Below are 22,423 nucleotides of genomic sequence, written 5' to 3'. Positions count from 1 at the left end.
GGGCACATCTGCCTGTCTTATATCAGAAACTGCTTATTTCCAAAGAAAAGAGAAGTCTTCAGTTTTTTACTATGTTATTTAAAAAAATGTATTGAGGTATTTTTAGTCTGGAGGCTTCTTCTGAAAGCATGAGATAATGACTTTGTAAATCCTACTGAAAGCAAAAACACATCTAGAAGCTATGGAAGAGCAGAAGCTACGTTGTTATCTCTTAATTAAGAAGATGGCCCCTGGACTAGATGAATAGGGGTCTCTCCATTAGGCCTGCCCATGGAATATGACAGACACATTTTTTTCTTTGCTTATTTAGCTATAACATCATTAAGACATTGTGATGCAAGCCAGTTTACCTTTTAGAAACCACATTCACAGGCAGAAGTTGCAGTAACTGTATGGTCAAGAGCACTGAGAATTCTTTTAAGGAAGGAGCTGTATGTACTCAGTGATTCAGTCTTTTATTACCATTTCAGCCTGGGCAAAGGAGCAGAACATTAACCTTAGAAAATGCCTGAGCAGTAAATTCAGGGCATTAGCATCTACATGGGAACTTGAGTCAGAGCCCCACTCCTGCTGAGTTTGGGAGCCCTCACTTGCTCCCTACTGAAAGTACTGTGCCCAGCCTGAGGTTGTGGCTGGCTTCACAACTTCTGATGTTGAGTTGGGGGTAGGAGGCCCTCTTCAATAATAGAACATTTAGGACCCTGGTAAACCCATGAAGACGAGGCATGTGCTGAGGCAAACTCAGTAGGAGACAACCAAGGGAGCCCTGGCAGATGGCACGGTGCTGGGCGAGCGAAAGGGGGATGGGCAGAGGAACTAGGGGCTGGCCAGTGTTCAGCATGGAGGGGCTGGCATCAAGTAGTAGGGACCTACTACCATCAGTCTGAACACCAGAAATATACTCCAATATGACACAATGGGCAGACAATATGGGACAATGGGATACCAATCTTAAGGGTACCAGGTAGAGTCTCAGACAAGGATCCACTTCTTGGTCTTGGAATCTGGGCTAGAAGGTTGGCCCATTGCATAGTACTAGGAGAGTCCATTCTGTTACTAAAACCTGGGAAGAAGGTCAGAACCTCTGGTGGGTCAGAGCCTACAGACAGGGTTACAGAGGGCTCTCAGGGGTGTGGAGGAGCCCCAAGGGGCAGGCACAAATACCAGGCAGACCAGTTTTTGTATTCCATTGCCTATTATTGTACTCAGAATATGTTTAATAAATAGTTGTAGAATTAATAACTCTAAACTTAGTTCTGAAACTTGGCTTCCTCAAGAAACTAATCCTTATGGATCTATTTATTGGGCAATTGAAAAGATTCACTTTGATGACAAGCCTCCTTCAAATCATCTAGGAAAAGGCTACATTAATTTATCTGAAAAACTCGAGCCCCATTTTTAGTCGTATTTCTTGTGAACTGACAGAGTGCCTTGCCCCATGGACCTTTCTCAAAGGCCAGCTGCTCTCTAGCACTGCAGGAGGCCAAGGGGCTGCAGGAGGTGAAATGTACACCTGTGGCACCTGAAACAACATCGAGTCCACTCAGTCCCATGGTGAGTTATCGGAGACTGATAAGGGCAGCGAGAGTCTATGTCTATTTTAAGAGTCAACGTGTTTTAGAACTAAAAAATTTAATGGGCCCCAAAGTGTCAACTGTCTGAAGGTTGACTGAGAAATACTGGCTGAAAAGTCCACCGCTGGAGGAAGTCCAGAAACCTGCCTCTGACCCTGCCTGACAAGGAGTTTAGGGCCTCCAGGGTCTTTATTCCTGGGAACCTCAATCATTTAGGTATGTGCTGCTTCTCATATGGGAGAAAATATAGCACCTACTTTGCAAAAATACAGTATCAATGATATTATTAGTAATCCTGTTAGCTGATATTTGCTGAATATTTTATACATATCAAGCCCAGTGTATCATCCTATTAAGACCTTACAGCAACCTTATGACCCAGGTTTCCTGGTGTTATAGCAGAAAAATTAGAGTTAACAGACCAGGGAGTGAGAAGAGAAGACAGACAGAGTCACAAGAACAATGTACACTGGACTGAAAGTTTTAAGTGAAGACTCTGAATTACATTGGTCTGTTCATTTGTTCAATGTGAAACCACAGAGCACTATAGGTAGCTAGTTCATATAACTTCATATTCTTTAATTTTTTTCCTCTTGTTCTTCCTAATCAGTGAGATTTTTATCTTTAAAAGACACACACACACACACACACACACACACGCACGCACGCACGCACACACACACACAATAAGCCCTCACCACAAACATGAAAATTATGTGAGCCATCTGTCTCACCTTATTAATGTGAGGTTTGTCCCACTGGTATCAGTATTGCTAGTTTCAGCAGACCATGAGTCAAAATCTAAGTACTGTATTGAAGGCACAATGAGAAAGTAACAAAGTCATGACTTGAAAAATCTTATTTCATCCAGATAGGATTTCTTCTGCAAAGGCCTCGTGCTTTGGTGTCAGAGAAAAGCCAAACTTTTTGTTTCTTCAAATTATCCTTTGGATTTTTTCTCTCTTGCTCAGTCTTTAAATCTATTTGTCCGTGTTCATGCAAAAGTATGCATAAATGTGCCTAGAATGTGTGTATCACAGAGGTCCCTGGCATAGTGAAAAAACACAATGTGTCAGAAAGATATAGGCCTTTACAAGCTGGGTGACCTATGCCTCTCTGAGACTCAGTTTCCTCATTTGGAAAAGAGGCAAAAAACACCTTTCTAAAAAGGTTTCTAAAAAGGTTGCGAAAAGTAAGTGAGCTCTGTAAAGCATCTAAGCACTCAATAAATGGTAGACATCATTTTCTTCACACAACTGCATAAAATCAAAGCTAGGTGTGACATAATCCACTTCGAAAGGTAGGTGTGAGATTTGCCTCTGAAACCAATGGTAAATACGTTTCATTTGGCATAAGATGTTTTATAACCCCTATTCAAAAGTTAGTCTGTCCATAGAGGGTAACTTATATCTGCCCATTTGCAGGTTGAAGTAATGTGGCCATGTCCATTTAAAGCTGACCGATGGTCATTTCCATTACAGTATGTATACCTTGTCACAGGGCTCAGTTCATGGGGCTCAGCATATGCTGATATAAAGAGTAGGGCTGCGATAACCTAAAACAGCGAATAATGTCTAAATCATTCATTCAATTTCTTTCCATAATAGCTATCTTACAGTAAAAAATTAGATCTTGGCTATGGCATTCTGTAAGAATATGTTATCAATTGATGGTGAGAAGAAACACAACCTTTCTGACCCAGATAGAAAGTTACCCTGAACTTGAACACTGCTGTAAAAAATTTGCAAGGAGAACAACTGGTGGTGGTCTGCCACTCTCTACTGTATGGCACAATAATTATATCACAGCAATTCCATTCAAATTTTAAAATACTTCTTATATGCACATCAAGTACCAGCAGTTAAATATTTACTCTGAACTAGCTCATTAGTTTATTGCTAAGGAAATTAGAGGGTGAATTTTTTTCAGAGACTAATATGCATCTTCCTTTCAGTGGTCCTACAAAACTGTGTTAGAGAGACAACGTGACTATGAACACATGTGAAAATCCATCAGTACTGGTGGTAAATAGCACAAAGCATGTGTCCAACTCATCGATAGGGCCCTAAGAACAGTGCTGTCTAACTGGTTTAAACTACCACAATGTCACCAATGTCACCATTTATCACAAGGAACACTGTGAAACACTCAATGCAATCTTAATTTCTGTTCATTCGACCAAAATCATCAAGTGCCTACTAGGTGCAAAGGACTGGTCTCCCCATTACTTTAGCTACAGTAGTAGTTCTCAAAGTACTGCAGGGATCCCTGGGGTCCTTTCAGAGGTATACAGAGTCCTCTCCTTCCCAACTATAAACCTATATGAACCCAAAGTTGAACTTAGAACATATCACAATAGACTGAAATTCAGAAGCAGATCAGAGTCCAGTTGTTTTCTCTTAAACCACATATTAAAAAGATTTGCAAAAACTAAAATGATACCACCCTTCTTACTCACTCTTTTTTTGTTTTGGGAAATATAGTTATTGTTCATAAAAAATACTTATGTTACTTTGTGATGGGTTTATTATTTTTTCAATGCATTAATAAATATTTTAAAAATATTCCTAGTTTTAATTTCTAATATGGTAACTGTTGATAGATATAACCCACATAAACAAAAGACCCTCAAGATTTTCAATAATTTTTAAGAGTATGAAGGAGTTTCGACAAAAAGGATTGAGAACCACTGTTCTAATCTATTGCATTTATATCTTACAGCATCCCAGTTCCCTTTCCCAATTTTAACTGTATTCACAGAATTTATCACTGCCCAAAATTAAACATTACATATGTAACAATAATTACAAATTTTATTTGTTTTCTCCATATGCCAGTCATTTGCCTATCTGCTCTCAGATCCATTCCCTACCCTCTCACTGCAACATACACTTCCCAGGATCCGTTGCCAAAGACAATGGGACGCACTGTCAGGAGGCTACAGGAGGCGAGCAGAGCCTTCATTCTCTTTCGGCCTCCAGCAGTACTGCCTCTTCTCCTGGGTTCCAGTACTTCCCAATGAGCCTTTCTTTCCTCTGTGCTCCCAGGTCCTGTGGAACAGCCCAGGCCCCCAGACTCTAGTAATCCTCTCTTCTCACTCTGTTTGTCTAACCCTAGGGTGTAGTGGCTTGCAGCTTGTTATTACTACCTGGTTGCTTCACTTTCCCAGTTTGACTTGTCAGCTCTCCTCACACCTTGGGGGAAGAAACTTATCTCAGTTTCCTCATTTGAAAATAGGGCTAATAATAATGGTCAATCGAGGCTGCAGTGAGGATTAGAAAAAAAATACATAAAGGACATAGCATATTGCTTGGCTCAGAACTGGTGAAAAATGTTAGTTAATATTATTGTTAGTATATTTTAAACTTTGGAATTACTGCCTTACATAAAAAATAGAATCTGTTTCTTTCAGCTGGTGTTTCAATTATTAACTGAGATTCTAATGGATATAGAAATTATTTTTCCAACTACTGTAATTACGACATGATCAATAGCTTTTCTCAATTTTTACTTCGATTGAAAAAGAAATGTGCAGAGAACACTACAGGAGAAATCCTGTGTAATCAAGCATTGCAAACCATAATAAATCAGACGTCTTCCCTTTTTATATCATTGTGAAAGGAAATAAAGCTCAAATGTATTCAGTACTCAATTCTCTACTGGGAACTTGCTAAAAGCGTTATTTATATGCATTATGACACTTAATTCTTATAACCTTACAAAGTAGGTATTATTATCATTACCCCCCACTCTCCAAATGAGACAGGCTGAGAGAGGTTCAAGGCTTGCCAAGATCGCATAGCTCATAAGGAGAGAAACACATTTGAACCTGGACTGAAGATGAGCCCTTATCTGTAATCTACTTTTGTAAAGCGTAAATAAAGATATCAAACCACATCCCATGTGATCTGATAGTTCGTGCTTACAGATTGTTTTCTAGGAGACTTGGTACCTATAATTAATATACTTGCTCTTATTTCTCTTCAATGACACAGAAAAACAGATGCCCTCAACAGCAGGCTTTTTCCCCCACTTTGGGATGGGCAAAAACAAATGGTTTATCTCAGGGCCATAGGAGGTAAATCCCCAATATTTGATTACTTTCTTCCCTCTGCTCCAGGTGGCAATGGGAGGATTCCCTGGCTGGGTCAGGGAATCAAGGTGATGTTGAAGGCAGTCATCCACAAGGAATTCCTGGTGGTCCCCAGATGCCGACGTTCCACTGTGCTGCCACAGCAGGCAGTGGGGCTCCCTCATTTCAGCTGTTCTGGAAGCCAGACAGGAGCCTGCCATTGCTGGCAGATTCCTGGAGAGTATGACAGGGGGTGAGCAACAAAATGAACACCTAACTATTGGCTGGAGTTTCTCTCTTACATCATCAGTGCTCTCTAGTCCTGGGATCCGGGGTTAGACAATGTAGAAACACCAAAAATCTATTGCTTCCTTTGAAGAAAGGTTTTTTCTTTTCCCAAGAGAGAAAAAACAGCTTCGGCTTGTACTCCACAAAGACAAACATTTTAACTTCCAAAGACATGCACTAATAATCAGTTAGACACATCACTAAGGAGATATCACACATGAAAGGATTCTTTGCCAATCTCTCTTTAAATACTGAACACTCTCTGAAAAATGAAAGTAATAGCTAAGTGACAAAAAAAATTCAACTACCTGACAATTTTTAAGAATACATCTGTTCCATGACATAAATTATATGACATCAATCAGATAATTTACAGATGCATGGTAGTAATTTGTTCACCATGTGTCCACTTAGTGCAGTGTTATGCTAGGTGCTACATCCCGTAGCAGAAACACGAAGGTAGAATTGGCTTCATGCAGGCCACGTGGCCTATGCATGTGACATCTCTTCTGAAGTTCTTTTGTGGACCTATTCCTGGTTCTGGCAGTCAAGGCCATGCAGTTAAACTCCACTGATTCCCTAAGATATAGCAAAAGATGAAGGGAACATGGATTATCAACTCCACAGCCAAATTTTTAATATAATTATCCATTTTCATCCTAGGTTCTTTCCTTTCTCACCTCAATTCACCTGATGAGTCTATTTCATCACACTGACATTGTGTGATACTGAGGCAACGAACATTTAAAGCATACCCAACATTGAGCTAAGTATTTAAAATGTAACATGTTATTTTATACTCTCATTAATACTATGAAGTAAGTACTTTTACATGCATTTTACAGACCAGGAAACAGGTTTAGAGAGATTGAAAATTTGCTAGCAAAAGTTAATAACTGGGATTCGAACTCTGGTCTGACAGACTAATGCTTCTGTTCCTTTTTATCACTGCTCATCTTCCCGAGCATCCATTCTATTACAAGACTTGAGAGAAAAAATGATTATGTGAAAGAAAACATGGATAGAATTATCATTTAGAATATGAATTTAACACAAATTTTTAAAGATAGAACACCAAGAAACGTCCTGTCTACAGATACCTTACAGACAATCCATGTCCCTATACCTATAAAAGTATTTTAAAGGATCTAGGGCAGGCTAATTTGTTTGGCTTCCCTTCAAAATGACAATATTTAAGTATCCATAGACCCTCTATCTAGAGAGGTAGAGAGGGCAGAGAGAAGGCTCTGGTGTCAGGGCCCTGCTGATCTGCACTGCTTAGATAAATAAAAACCTTTGCTGTCTTTAGAAGTCATTGATAATTATAGTATGTCCTTGGGGATCTCATCCTCACTTCAAGTGGCTTATACAATTGTTCCTTCCAGCTCCATATTCTGGTCTGGGCAACAGTTCTGGTTAAGCCATTTTTCTTCATCCCATTGCACTTCCAGTTATATTTCTACATCCCTTACAGCTTGGTCTGAGCTGGCCTGCCTCTCCACAAAGCACTGGCCCTCACAATGCACCCTCCTTTGGCCAAGGAAGGGTTCCACCTCTACAACCACCAACCCAGTAAAAGCAGCAGATGCCCCCACCCTCATCCCAATAAGCCTTTGCTTTTCATCTCTGCTTTCCACTGAATATCACATATCCCATTTCCCTGCCTAGCTGATGCCGAGATGCAATAACTTGTCACCTGAGATATGGCCCATTAAAATTACATAGCACAGGTAATGGAGAACTCAGTGCAAGTGGGGACAGCAGGTAATTAACCTTAATTTATGGTGCTTCTCTGGGCTCCCTATCTCCACTCCCTTTTCTATGCTTAGCACATGGAGGTCTTCACCATTTCTTAGAGATATCTCCTGGGATTTGTTGAGTGAGAGTGGTTATTTAACACTGTCCTCATTAACTCAGCCACCAAGTCACAGCAGTATTGGGTTAACAAGGTGGGGGCAGGGAATTGTGACCATCACAATAGACCATCAATTCTCCAGGGGCAGTGGGCGTAGGGAAGAGTGGATTCAGCTGTCTCTGCATGTTTTCTATGAATAGACAACTGAACAAATTTGAATAGCACCAGAATCTAAGGAGACAAGATCTAAAAGGAGCAGAAGCTTAGAATTCCCACCAGGAAGGACCCAGTACAATCTTCATCAGATGCAAGGCCTGTGTTTCATGTCCCTTGCTGTGGCTGTTGGGTTTGTCTTAGGACATTCCCTGGAGTCAATTTAACATTGGATGCAACAGGCAGAGGTAAATCAAGAGTAAGAATTCTGCTGATTCTGGGGTAAGAACAGACATGAAATCGGCTGTTGAGCTGGGGCGCCTTGGGTCTAATTTCTAGCTCTGCCTATGTGACCCTGGACAAGCTACTTAATCTTTTTCTTCTATGAAATACAGATCATACTACTTGCCTTTACACTGTTGTTTGACTGATTAAATGACATAACACAGCTAAGGTATTTAGGGAGTATGCATTCAGAAAATGACAGTTTTATTATTATGCCCTCCCAACTAGTAAATTCATAGGGAGTCAAACAGTTTATCAGATCCCTAAGACAAATCACATTTCCAGAGCCTTGGAAAAACTAGTTCACAGGGCTATCTTGGGGCTTCATTCATAGCACTGAGTTGTCTGAAACATTTTCCCATCCTCTTGAGAGATCAAATCCAGGGAACCTTGACCAACTCTGATTAGAATGAGTGGTTTGTCTCAGGTGTGACTAATAGGCTATCTCCCCATTCCTCCAGCTAACCCGCTGGTTTGACACTGGACATGGGCAGGTTTAATATTCAGTCTTCTGAAAACCAAGTGAGAAGACTCAGCCCAGTGGCTTTCTCTCTAAAGAGTTAGGTGCTCATCCCTGAAACTAGGAGTTGGTGTAGCTCCTAAAGTAACAACCAAATTTCCCAAAGTCTTTGACAGATGACAGCCTGAAGTACTTATAACTCTCCTCACAGAGTGACCCAGCAATGAAGACTAATTAAAAAATAAAAATAAAAACCTTTATTGAGTTTGTAACAATGCATTTCAATTTTCTGAAGATACAGTTCAGAAATTTTCTAGTGGTCTCCATGAGTTTTGATTGATAGTTATATATAAATGTATGCAGAGAGATGACTAACACATTTGTTTTTCAGCACCTCTTCTGGGTGCGAATGGCTCCTGGCTGGGTGTTTTTACTCACACTGCCTCATTTAATCCTTACAACAGCCCTATGAGATCAGAATTATAATCTTTCGTTTACAAAGAAAGAAACTTTCGCTCAGAGGTTATGTGTTTGCCAATGTCGCAGAGCACCTAGTCATGGCAGAGCTAGCTGACTGAATCCAAGTCTCTGTATGCAAATCCAGTGCTGATTCTACCACACTGTAAATGTGTTTTGTTGATATACATTGTTTTACCAGTGTTATGTAGATTTATATCAAAATAAAAAAAAAAAATGAGGGAAACCTACAATAGAAAATTAGAAGTTAAAATTTAAAGGCTAAATATAACCTTGGTTCTCCTACACCTTATGACTGAAAAGCTCACCCCTATGGACATTTTTATAGCCTTGTGTTTCCTGCCATGATATTTTGAGAGAGGATGAGACTCAGCTGTAGTCTCATGTGAGGGGTTGCCAAAGGGATGTGACTATTTTCACAATTCACTTGACCACTGAACAAACTACTCATTTTAGAAAAACGTGCAGAGCAGTTTGGAGCAACTAGATACTCTGGACACTATGGAAATCGCTTAAGGACACAACTATCTATTTTGCTCTCTCTTGGTGCCTAAAATAGGGCCTACTACCAAGCAGGTGCTTGACAGACATTTATTGAATGAACAAATGACTGAATGGCAGTAACAGGTAGTCGTGGGCTCACAAAGCGTGTTCATGAGGCTAAGTCATCCTCTCTGCCCAATCTTGGAATGGAATGTAGGAATAGTTATAGTGCCAGTATACTCTTCAGGCATTCCAAAGATGATGTTTTAAATAAGAACAAACGAAAACAAAACCAAAAGAAAACAAAAATTATTTCTTTAAAAGTTATAGCAAAAATCGGGTTTTCTGAAATTTCTCCATCCTAGACCACCTCCTAAAACCATTGATTGAGAAGTCTTTAGCCATATAAAGGACAATTTTCAAAATAATTGATACATGCTGTGAATGGTGGTGGGTGACGGAGGCATAGATTTTGGCCAGACACTCTTGAGCTAAAACCCTGACTTCTAAATGACTTATTAGCTATATAACCTTTGAAAAGTTTGTATAGCTCCTTAGCTTATTTCAATGTCAGCTTCCTCACTGGTAAAATGAAATATTTAATTCATTGAGTTATTGTAAGAATTAAGAAAGATTAATAGTGCCTGGCACTTAGCAGGCTCAATAAATGTGAGTTCCCTCCCCATTTCTCTCCCTTCCTTTCCCTGCTCTTTCCTTTCTTGACACCCATTTATCCTAAAACCATAGAGGTAGGAGAGATCATGTAATTATTTTTTAAGTGTTCTTATTCCTGCTGTTCAAACACTTTCTAAAAACACGAGTTGGAGGAGCTCTAAGTTTTCTACTCCTTTTTTTCTTTGAGTGTCAGATCTAAGATATTAAATCCTATTATATAACAGAAAAACAGGGAAGCTGAAGGTTAGAACAAAAAAATTACTGTAATTCGACAGGCAATAGAAAAATAAAAGGCTTTGACTTCCTAGGCTTCTTATTTTTCCGTCGTTGTTGCTAAAAGTGGTTAAAGAGATATAATGGAAGAAAAGGTGGCCCTTGCTTCTGAAGATAACTGCTGTCTCAGGAGCTTTAATGGGGACATCTGCTGGCTTTTTAACAAAGGAAACTGGAGAGGGTCAAGGGCAAGTGCAGGAGACTATGGTTCACGAGGGAGCCACATCTGTTTGGTATTCTCCCAAGTGAGAAAGCTCAACTTCTGAAACAGCATGGGTATATTGGTTAAACTAGAATCAAGGAAGAGATAAAAGCTTTTCTGTCCTCCATGTTTCAATGGTAGAGATCAACAGCTGTTTATATCCTTTAATACCTAACTAAGAGTGAAGCCTTCACATCTGTCAGTATTTTCCGGTTCTATTTCCTTGAATCACAGTGGGGAGGAGGTGAAGTTTGAACCCCTCCCAATTCCCAGGCAAGAACACAGAAACATGCCTAGGATTCAAAGCTGTAATGCTAAGCAGATATCCCCATTTCTCATCCACCCAGGGTCTGCTGTTTGCTGAGAATTCTTTTACTTTATCCTGACAGACATCTTGATCGTTTTCATGATAATGACTCATGGCAGCACAAAGATCAAAAAGAAAAAAAGTAGGCTGAAATAAGGGGGAGAAGTAAGAGGAGGAAATGGATTCTAATAAAAAAAGTGGCTCCTGAAAATAAGTTATTTGAAAAGCTAGCAACAATACCGTCCAAAGGCCAATAACAGAGGTGAGCAGAATGCTGAAGAAGACCCTCAAGGTAGTGGTGGATGATGGTGGTTTTCACTGACCTCTAACATTTCACCTTGAGAAAGTTAAATAGAGAAAATTAAACTCCGTGGAGGCAAGGTACAGAAAATACTCAGGATGGTGATAAAGGGATTTAGAGATATGTGTTTAACTTCACTTTGATCACCAGTACCATAGACACATTGGGACTTTATAGAGATTATTTTTCCATCCATCCATCCATCCATCTATCCATCCATCCATCCATCCATCCATCCATCCATCCATCCATCCATCCATCCACCTATCCATCCTATAACTTATAAGGCACAAAGACTGGATCTCGTACTGGGATTTTCAAAAGAGTAAGACATATTCCATAACTTTAAGGGGTTTATATTCTAATGAGTGAGAGGACATGGTATAAAGAATGCATGAACATTCACTAAATAGAGACGATGGTGATTCCAGAAGGAGAGAACAACATGGATAAAACCAGAGAGGTAAGAAACAGACAGTTTCTGGAGGATGAAAAGTATTCTGATCGGTTATAATAAATAGAGGAGTGAGTGGTGGGTGCTTATTAAAAGTGGAAATTCTTAGGTCTTACCTAAGAGATTCTGATTTAGTTGTTAAGAGGGAGGACCAAGGAATTTGCCTTTTAAACAGAAGGCCCAAACAAAAGTTTGACAACTCTAACTTATATAGATTCATATTTCCCAAAAGATGCTAATGACATCCCATTAAAGAAAAAAACAAGCTAGCAGGTTCAAATTAGAAACACCAGATACTAAAATATTATTCCTTTCTTAGAGATTTATAATGCGCATTAGCATGTTAAAAGTCCTGCAGTAAAGAAATCGATTTTACTCAGCATTTCCCCAACTTATTTTTCCATGGAGGTAGGGGTGGAATCATGGTACACCTATTAAAATCTCTCAGAAATGTGGTGACAGAAAGAATCTAACTATGGGAGGTGAACACGCAGTGTAAATATATATATATGCCTTACTGTTAAAAAAATAAAAATAAAGTTGCTCTAAAAATGAGGGAAAAAAATAAAATCTCTCAGAACACTGGTGTACAAGGAGCATATGATTGAGAAGAGCTGAAACAGATGATTCTGATCAGGTGAGTATGTTCCCTAAACCCACTGAATGGCTAAAGAAATGCCTAGAAAAAGATAGAAAAGTCGATTACTCTGGAGGACATGGTGGCATCCACTGATTTCCTACAAGCAAAGTCTAAAACCACATATGATGTCCTATATTCCAAGCTGACCACAAGAAACTTCTCACTCTGAAGTAACATACCATGGCTCTGTGATATTATTTCTGGTCACCAACTCTATGTGGTAACCACAGTTGCCAGAGAGAATAGAGGCACCCAGAGTTTAAAGCATCAAGGAGCAGAAACAGAAGGGGAAGGACAAAGAAAAGTCTCCTTGCCCATGTTTATCTTTATTGCTATCATATGTTCTGCACAGAGCACTGGCAGTTGCTTATAGTGCTTTTGGAAAAGAAACATTCCTCCTAGCAACAAAAGAATCCTCTGACAGTCAAAGAAAGTGCAAAAAGACGTGAACCTAAGAAATTACTGCCCGTTGGAGTTGCCTATTACATGGCTGGGGGTGAGGGGGTTGAAATCTATCTTCTTCCTCCCATGTTGGTGAATGGAGGGTTTACACTACCCCCACCTCCTTTCTTAATGAGGGACAGCAGAGGGAAAGAACATGAGAGAACTGGACAAGTCAAGGCAACACCAGAATTCTGAGCAAATTGGTTTTGTGCTGAATATTTCAAGATGTACATACTGCCCTAATCAATTTATAGACTTTTTTTTCTGGTATTAACTTAATTACTTCCATACGCCCCACCTCAACTTTCCATATGCCACGTGGGGACACACACAACCCAACTAGAGGTGATTTCAACAATGTGTTTCAAATACTTCTTTCACTCCAGAGCTTTTTTTTTTTTTTCCCAGAGCTTTTTAATAATACTTTCCAACAGCACAAGTATTTCTTTCAATCATTCCACAAATATTTCCTGACTGCCTACATGGGTTCCAGGGCACCGTGCTAGATACTGGAGATACAACAGTGAATATAAGGAGATTCCTCTTTGCAACTGAACCTAGGCCCTAAAAATAAATGAATTTTACATTCAGCCTGCCAGTGCATGGAAAATCTAATGATCAGCAGCATAAAGAAATACAAGAGGTAGAAAAGGTTTGGTTCTTCTCCTTGAAAAGTTTTATGACTCAAAACACAAGGGAAACAAAAGCATTTGCATTTCAAGTGTCCTGGTGGGTCTAGCAGCCACACAAGGGTCTGAGTTAACAGTACAGCCTGGAATTAATAACCTATAATTGGGAGAGGGAAGGGCAGAATGGCAGGATCTTAATTTTCCCAGAATGCCATCTACTTGTTCATTTGATCCGCAAACAAATCCATGGATTCTCACACTGGGAGAGATGAATACCAATAACTGTGCCAGAGTTACTGTAACTTTAACTAGTTAATTAGCTAAATAATAAGAACCTTACCAGAATAACTGAGTGGGTTTGGAGTCTAGTCCTAAGGAAGCCAGCATGATCAAATCTAACATTTTACCAAGTCAATGTTCCCAGCACATAGTATGTGTAATTTCATGAATGAGATCCATGAAATTATTGTAAGTGGTCCACAAATGATATTTTTCAAAATTTCAATGAGTTCTTAGCTATGGAAAGAGAAACTGCAGGTATGTGAGTGATGGAATTTGGAGAAACATTGGTAATGGGTGCTATCCAGCATTCAAAGTCAGTCCTGGAAGAAGCCTCCAAAAACTTTCTGAGCTTGGGTAGGATGTGACAAAGTAACCAAGAAACATCATGGACTCACCCACACAGGTTGGAAATATGTCTTCATTGTTGATCTGGACCTCAATCCAATCCATGAGAAGGTTCATGTACTGGGGAGCTGGCAGCGCAGTAGGCTTCTTGTATTTGAGGTCATCCTGCCACCGATACTCATATTTGGGGCCCCCTGACATCACAGGACAGGTCCGCTCGGTGCAGAACTCACAGATGGTGCCGTAGATGAGGTTGATCCTATTGAAGAAGTCCACCACATGCACTGCCACCCAGTCATTCTGGTCTTCGCCGCTGGGCAGCTGCACGGCCGCCTTCAGGTCCACACCGGAGTTGAGGGATGCCTGAGCCCGTTTGTGGAGCTCGAACCTCTGTGTGCCAGGTTCAAATTTCCTCTTGGGCCGGAAGGTCTTGTCCTTGTTGAATACCTGCTTCAAGGCTATGGACATGGTCTTCTCCTTTCTTTCTTTTGTTTTGCAGGAAGCGAAAAGGCACTTGGAACTTTTCAGAGAGAGATCACAACTCAGTAGCGTTTTCCAGCTCTCTGGCCCGTCTTGCGTCCTGTAGTTTTAAGCTATTTTAAATGGCCCTTTCCATCTTCCTCTTGAGTGATCTCCAGGAGAACTTCATGTTTCTTCCTACAGGCAGGAGAGTAAAGGGTCTCATAAGTACTCAGTTTGCATTTAAGAGATGACAAAGGCTCAGACCAGATTTCTACCTTGCATTTGGCTGTGCCCACTTCCATCTAGGTACGTGGATGAGGAGATTAAGCCAAATCCCTGGGAATCTGCATCGGTGATTCAAACCATGCAAACCACCAAATAAGTAAAGGCATCTTACTCCTTTTCCTCACAGCCTTGGTCAAATCTCTGGTGACTCTTCCCTGTGATTATAGGCTCAAGGGACCTCTCGAAGGTGATAAGGATGAATATGGTAGTCACTGACCCCTACCATCCCACATATGCTCTTTTTGAGAGCACTTGTTACCCCCCCACCACACCTATTGAATAAGCATGAGGTCACTACTCCCATCCTCGTGAATACAGCTGATTGGAGCAAGGGTGGCTATCACACCAAGCTAGCTAATAAGAATATTTCTCCTGGAAATTTGGAATCAGGCTCCAGCATATGTTAGGCATTATCTCTGAGAAGTGATGAGAACTGGATCTAGCTGAGCCCTATTTGGATCATGTAGAGTGCAGCCCAAAAAGCTGGTTGGTCTACAGAGAGGGGAAGGAGGAGAGAAAGAGGAATAGAGAAGAAGAAGAAGGAAGAGGAAATGGGAGAAGCCACCTACACACAAAGAAACAAAGACAAGAGCACAAGCAGCCACATAAGAAGAAGAAAGAAAAAGACACAGTGAAGAGAGAGTAGCTTCCTTAGTTCCTGAAAATCTTCTAGGAACTGATACCAGTTCCCTTTAAGGCCTCGCTGTGATTCCAAGTCCTTGGGATCCATATGTTTTTCCTGAATTAATCAAATCCCTTGTTTTACTTTGGCTAACTTGAGTAGGTTCTGTTTTTTTCCACGAGTCCTTAACTGTGACAGCATTTATCACTCCTATGACTGCTCATCCTTCATGTCTTTAATATCACACCCTAGACAGAACTTCGAGACAGAGCTATCCAATAAACCTTTCTGTAAAATAATGCAAATTTTCCATATCTTTGTTGTCCTCTATGGTACCTATAAGTCATATGTGGTTATTAAGCACTTGAAACGTGACTAGCATGACTGAGAAACTGGATTTTTCCTTTTATTTAATTTTAATGAATTTAAATTGAAATAGCTACATGTGGCTAATGGCTATCATATTGGACAGCACAACTTTACAGTCTTCAGTGCTCCCTTCTCCATTATCTCATTTGACCCTTAGAAAATCCTGGCGAGGTTTATAGTAGATTTATAGTAGGCATAGTAGATTTGTAGTAGGTATCATTATCCCTGGGTCTCCAAGAGATAAAATTACTTGCCTAACAACACTCCATAGCTAGTAGGGTGCAAGGTCGGGATTGAAATCCAGTTTCTTGTCTCCCAGCAAATGTTCTTTCCATGTGGCCTTATATTCTAAAAAGGGATGCCCTTCAACCTGTCTCTCCCCTTTTACCCAGACCTTCCATCTACATGCTCCCCAAAGATCACAAGTATAGATTGGCTGGAGGTAAAGACTGTGTCCTCTGAATATAAGACCTGAAACAATAGAATGCATAGAAGAAAATATAGGAATGAAACTCAAGGAACCTTGGACTTAAAGAAGATTTTGTGAATTTGATCTCAAAGGCAAGAGAAATAAAAGCAAAAATAAATAATGGAACTATATCAAACTAAAAAGCTTCTGCTCAGCAAAAGAAATCGTCAACAAGGTAAATAGACAACCATCTCAATGGGAAAATATATTTGCAAGCAATGCCTCTGATAAGGGCCTAATATCCAAAATATACAAAGAACTCATATGACTTGATAACAACAAAAAAACAAATAATCTAATCCAAAAATGGGCTGAGGATCTGAACAGATACTTCTTCCTAGGGGACATACAAGTGGCCTACAAACATATGAAAAGATGCTCGACATCACTAGCTATTAGGGAAATGCAAATCAAAACCACAATGAGATACCATCTCACATCTGTTAGAATAGCTATAATCAACAAGACAAGTAATAACAAACGTTAGAGAGGACGCAGAGAAAAAGGAACCTTCATATACTGCTGGTGGGACTGCAAATTGGTACAGCCGCTATGGAAAACAGTATGGAGGCTCCTCGAAAAACTAAGAATTGATCCATCATATGATCCAGCAATCCCACTACTGGGTATTTACCCTCAAAACTTGTAAACCCATATCCAAAGATATTTGCACACCGATGTTCATAGCAGCATTATTCACAGTGGCCAGGGCATGAAAGCAACTGAAGTGTCCTATGATAGATGATTGGCTAAAGAAGCTGTGGTACATATATATAATGGGATATTACTCAGCCATAAGAAGAGATGAAACACTGCCATTTGTGACAACAAGAATAGACCTTGAGATAATCATGCTAAGTGAAATAAGTCAGACTGAAAAAGTAGAAAATCACATGATATCACTTATATGTGGGATATAAACCTAAAAGCAACAAATGAACAGGACAGACAGAGACTCAGGGACTTGAACAATGGACTAGTGGTTACCAGAGGGTAGGGGATGAGGGAGAAGCGGGGAGGTAGACAGGGTAGAGGGGGTCAAATATAGGGGGATAGGGGGAGGGCGAAGTGGGTAAAAGGGATCAAATATATAGTAGCTGAAGGAAACTGGACTTTGGGTGGTAATCACACAATAGAATATATAGATGTCAAATTATAATGTACACCTGAAAATTATAAATTGTATTAATCAATGTTACCCCAATAAACTTAATTTTTAAAAAACATAAATAAATAAATAATAAAATAAAATTAAATAAATAAAATAAAATAAAATAAAGACTGTGTCCTGTGGCCTGGAAACAGAGAGGAGACAAACTGATTCACTCACTGGTCAGTCTCTAGCCAAATGAGCCAAGAGTTGTGGCCAGATTCAGAAGGACCCACTATGGAATCTGGAACTGAATTAAATAAGTTAAAATGAACGGAAGTGCTCTTTCCCAAACTAGAAGGGCTTCTGTCATTCTACACTCAAACATGACTTGGCATTGTCTTAAACCTTAGTTATTCAAGCAAAACAAAACAAAACCAAAAAACAAACAAACCACATCTGCGACATTTTGATTCCCTCTCACAGACTCTGCCCTTGTGCTCGGAACTGCTGACCATTTAGCCAAATGCCTCTTTGGACACTCCTTACAGCTTCTGTGTGCTCACTTCTTCCCTCTTATCCCTACCCTCTTCCTGTTAGATTTTCACTGAAATTCCATATGCTGAGGTGTTTTTTTTTTTTCCTCCTCATACAGCATTGAGCATACACACACCCCACAAAGAGACCTTTGTGGAAAAGCAGGTCATGTGACACTCTCTGCCTGAGACTGTGAAATCACATTCCTGTGTACTTCTGTATGTCACCAAGAAGGGTATTACCACACAAACTCTGAAACTCGAGAAAAAGAAATAACAATCTCTTCTTCAAAACAATACCTTCCCAAAGGCTTAGCCTACCTGAAAAGAGGCTTAAGAAAATTGAGAGCCTTAAAAGAGCATTTCCAAAATAAAAATATGAGTTAGAGGTTGGGAAGACAGAGAAAGGATGATGACCACTTGTTTTTGTTTGTTTTTTTCTTTTAAAAGAGACAATAGTCTTTCTGTATAAAAATTGCTTAATTGCTGACAGTAAAGTAGCACACCCCAACAGCCGCCCCCTCCTGTCTTCAGCAAAAAACATGTGTTGTTTTGTTAATTTGATAATGAGGGTACCGTTAATTGCCAGCGCCCTCAAAGCAGTCTTCTCTCACTGCCTTACATGACCCTCGATACCACTAACTGCTCTGTTTCTCCATGGTCAGGTGTGTCCGCCTGCATGGACACTAGAGTGGAAACTGCCCTCCACACCAGAGCCAGGTTCTCAGCAAGTCCCTCTGGTACTTGAGAGTGTGAATGTGAGAGAACAATCAGCAAATTCTCCATATCGCAGAGCCCCTCAGTGGCTGGTACTCACAAATATTTAAATAAATATTACAACCTTGTTTGCAGTTTGGAGACTTTTCTTCCTGATATACTTAGAATAGAGGGTCTTCAATCCCTGGGCCGTGAGCCAGTACCAGTCCGTGGCTTATCTGGACCTGGGCTGCACAGCAGAAGGTGAGTGGCGGGCAAGCAAACGCAGTTTCACCTGCATCTGCGGCCTCTCCCCAGCGCTTGCATCACCGCCTCAGCTCCACCTCAGATCATCAGGCATTGGATTCTATAGGAGAATCCCTGGTGCCAAAACGTTGGGGACCACTGACTTAGATAATCAACTTCAAGATATCAGTCTCTTGAAGTGGATGGGGGTTCATCCAAAACTTTAACCAGCTTTAAAGTCACTTTCTTTTCGCACCAGCACAACAGGCCTACCTGAGGGAAAAGTCATCTGTGGAAGATTATTTCTCAACCAAGTCTCTTAATGTGCTGCTCTTATTAAACTCTACTATGTACCAGATTATTTATATATATTATTAACATTTTAACCCTCACTACAACCATACATGGTGGATGTTTTTATGACCATTTTACATAAAAAGAAATTGAGACTCAACTAGATGAAATAAATTGGCAGAAATCACAAAATTAATAGATGGGAAGGCCAAATTTTGAATTCAGACCTCTCTGGCACTGTCATTTTTTTCTCTCTAAAGCAGTTTTAAAATCTCATGAGCATCTTTATGTTTTCAAAGCTCCTCCGTGTGTAGATTTCTAAGCTCCTCACAAGACTATAAAGGAAGCTAGAACAGGTGGTATTATCTCCATTTTACACACGAAGAAACAAACTCTGTTCTCCTAGTGCTTGTTCCAAGTGTATTATCATTCTGATACTCAGACATGAGCATGTCAAATTCTTTGTCTAGAATAAAGTTCTCTGGAGAGGGGATAGGATGATCAATGGTAATCAAAGACGGATAATAACAAATTCATCATACCACTGATTGACTAAACAAAGAGGCATCTGGGTCTTTATCCGAGTGTCAGATGCTATACTGAGACAGGTACCCAAAAGAGTATTGGGATGAAAAAGGGAATAGAAAATCCACCTGGGAAAAAAAAAGAAAAAAGAAAATCCACTTGCCCTTACTTTCCAACCCAGAGCCCCATCAGGACCCCTGCCCATAATTTATACTGTCGGCTTATTAAATGCTTAGAACAGTGCATCTCAGTGTTAATGTGAGATCTTGGATTTTTATTTTTTATTGTTTTTTTTTAATTTTTCAATTAGAGTTGGCTTACAATATTATATTATTTTCAAGTGTAAAACATAGTGATTATAATTTACGAAGGATCACCCCATTAAGTCTAGTATCTATCTGACACCACACATTATTGACTATATTCCCTATGTTGTACTTTACAATGTGAGATCTGCTAAAATCCAGGTTCTAGTCTTAGGTGGTTTAGGGTAGCACGTGAGGATCTGCATTTCTAACGTGCTCCCTGGTGGTACCAAATCTGTTGGTCTGTGGATGGCACTTTCAGCATCCAGGCCAGATCTATGAAATCTTATTAGAAATGCAGACTCTGCACATTCCCTCCCCCCACCCACCCCCTCAACACACGCACACACCTAGTACATCTAAGTCTGCACTCCAATAAAATCTCAGAAGTATATGCTTTGAGGAACACTGGGTTGGAGGGCTGCCTGACTGGCTGGGTAAATGGATGATTAAATTAACTTCCATTTGTTATTCTGTTGGACAATTGGCATCATAAACACAGTTTCCAGTTGAGTGTGCATGTGTGTTTGAGAAAAAGAATGCTGATGGACTCACTGTTGTGAATACAATGGCCCTGGCAGATAGTGACAATGACGATGGGGTCTTTTGATCTGTATTGATTTGGATAGCACGGCACTCAGAACTTTGGAGATTCCCGGAGAATACCTGCTCATAAATGCCAGATGGAATGTGGCTGCTGATATTGTTGCTGAGTCCTCAGGCAGAAAAGCTTCTTTGGCTAAATAAAATGTAGCACTAGCAACAACATAGTCATTATTCTCTGTCCTTGTCCAGTCTCAAGAAAGAAAAGAACAAGTCATAAGTTTTGCTCCCTGGGTAGAAACTATAAGCAAATTCTGTGTTATGAATGGCACCCATGACAATGCTGGCCTTCAATAAATATTTGAAACCAATTGCTCATTTAACCAATCAACATTTACTAAAGGTCTTTTATGTGCCAGACACAGGGCTAGGCACCAAGGACACAGAGCTACTAAAAACTTAGTCTGTGCTTTTGAAAAGTTCACAATTTGCTATCTAGTATTGAGGTGAGTTTTTTGGCTTTGCTTTTTAAGCTACAAAGTTAAATGAACCAATATAAATAGTGATGTGATTCTTTCACAGTTTTATTCAGGTTAGGAATGAAAAATGACAATAAAGAATGAGGTCTTGTGGAAAGAGAAAAATAGAAATCCAAATAAACAGCATAAAATTGACAGGAGCTCCATGTGTTCTCCATATTTTCTGCTTAATAGATCAATTATAGCAATAAAACATGATGTACACTATAAAAATATGCAGAGAGAATTCTGCTGGACTGCAAGGGAATGTTGACAAGGTAACTAAGCAATGCTGGCAAGGAAAGTTCTTATTTTTCTTTTCCTATTGATGTCTTCTTCCTTTTTAGTTAAAAAATCAGAGTCCTTGCCAAGGGTAAGGAAGGAAAAAACATATCTTCCATTCACTTCGGAGAGGTCCATCTTCTCTAGCCGTGACTACCTCTAAAGAGACCTTGGCAGTACAGAGGGGTGGGTAAGACAGAAAGGAGAGAGACTAAAGTTGATATTAACTGGGGGAAAAGAAGTTCAATATATCATCTGTGGGATGGAGGACTCTTCCTGGAAGGACCAGCAGGCTGGACAATTCACTATAAGAAGGCCATAAGAGAAATGCCTCAGAAGAACCCCACATGAGGGAGGTACCATGTCATCATCATTGCTGGGGCCCCAGGAACTAGGATGGTTCCTGGCACAGAGCTCAGCTTCACTGGATGCTTGCTGAATGAATGAATAAATGATAATGAATGAAGAACCATTTGCATTAAAGTGAAACCACAAGAGTGAAATCAAATGGGACCTCCTGTCTTTAGTTCTTAGTAACTCTATCTTGACCTGTAAGCTCACTACCAACTCACTGAGGTCAGATATTACCAGATGCTGGGCTGCTCAGAAATGTCCCTTCCTGAAAGGTCAAGACATCTGTCCTACTTCTTTCTCAAATGGGCTGTTCCTTTCCCCTGTTATCTAAAATTCCAGCTGTTCAGAATTGAAGAATGACTAGTCTGATTTCCATCTTCCTACTGTATTTTTCTCTTCATGGCTGCAATAGTCCATGGAACCATCCTCTCACACCCCAAATATTAGATAAAAATAGATTAGATTTTTATTTTAAAGGAGCATGTGTGTGAGTAAAATAAACATCATCTGACCTTCCAGGCTCCAATAAAAGATATACCTAAATATATGATTTTATCAACCTTTATATACTATTTAATTCTTGCCTACTCATTAGGTGCTATCTTTGCTCACAAGACAATCCCAAATG

General features: G+C 39.9%; 1 protein-coding gene across 2 annotated transcripts in view; it reads right to left on the bottom strand.

The window, feature by feature from the left end:
• Window positions 1–22,423, bottom strand: part of MOB3B (MOB kinase activator 3B) — a 182,321-nt gene that overhangs the window by 107,113 nt on the left and 52,785 nt on the right. For both annotated transcript variants that reach the window (XM_011384724.2, XM_011384725.2), the window contains exon 2: window positions 14,250–14,856. In XM_011384724.2, the coding sequence (XP_011383026.1) occupies window positions 14,250–14,667 (418 nt within the window). In that variant the 5' untranslated portion in view covers window positions 14,668–14,856. The remainder of the gene's footprint in view (window positions 1–14,249; window positions 14,857–22,423) is intronic.

Source organism: Pteropus vampyrus, unplaced genomic scaffold (assembly GCF_000151845.1).
Source record: "Pteropus vampyrus isolate Shadow unplaced genomic scaffold, Pvam_2.0 Scaffold619, whole genome shotgun sequence".
Lineage (NCBI taxonomy): Eukaryota > Metazoa > Chordata > Mammalia > Chiroptera > Pteropodidae > Pteropus > Pteropus vampyrus.
This window is presented reverse-complemented; position numbering and strand designations above follow the sequence as displayed.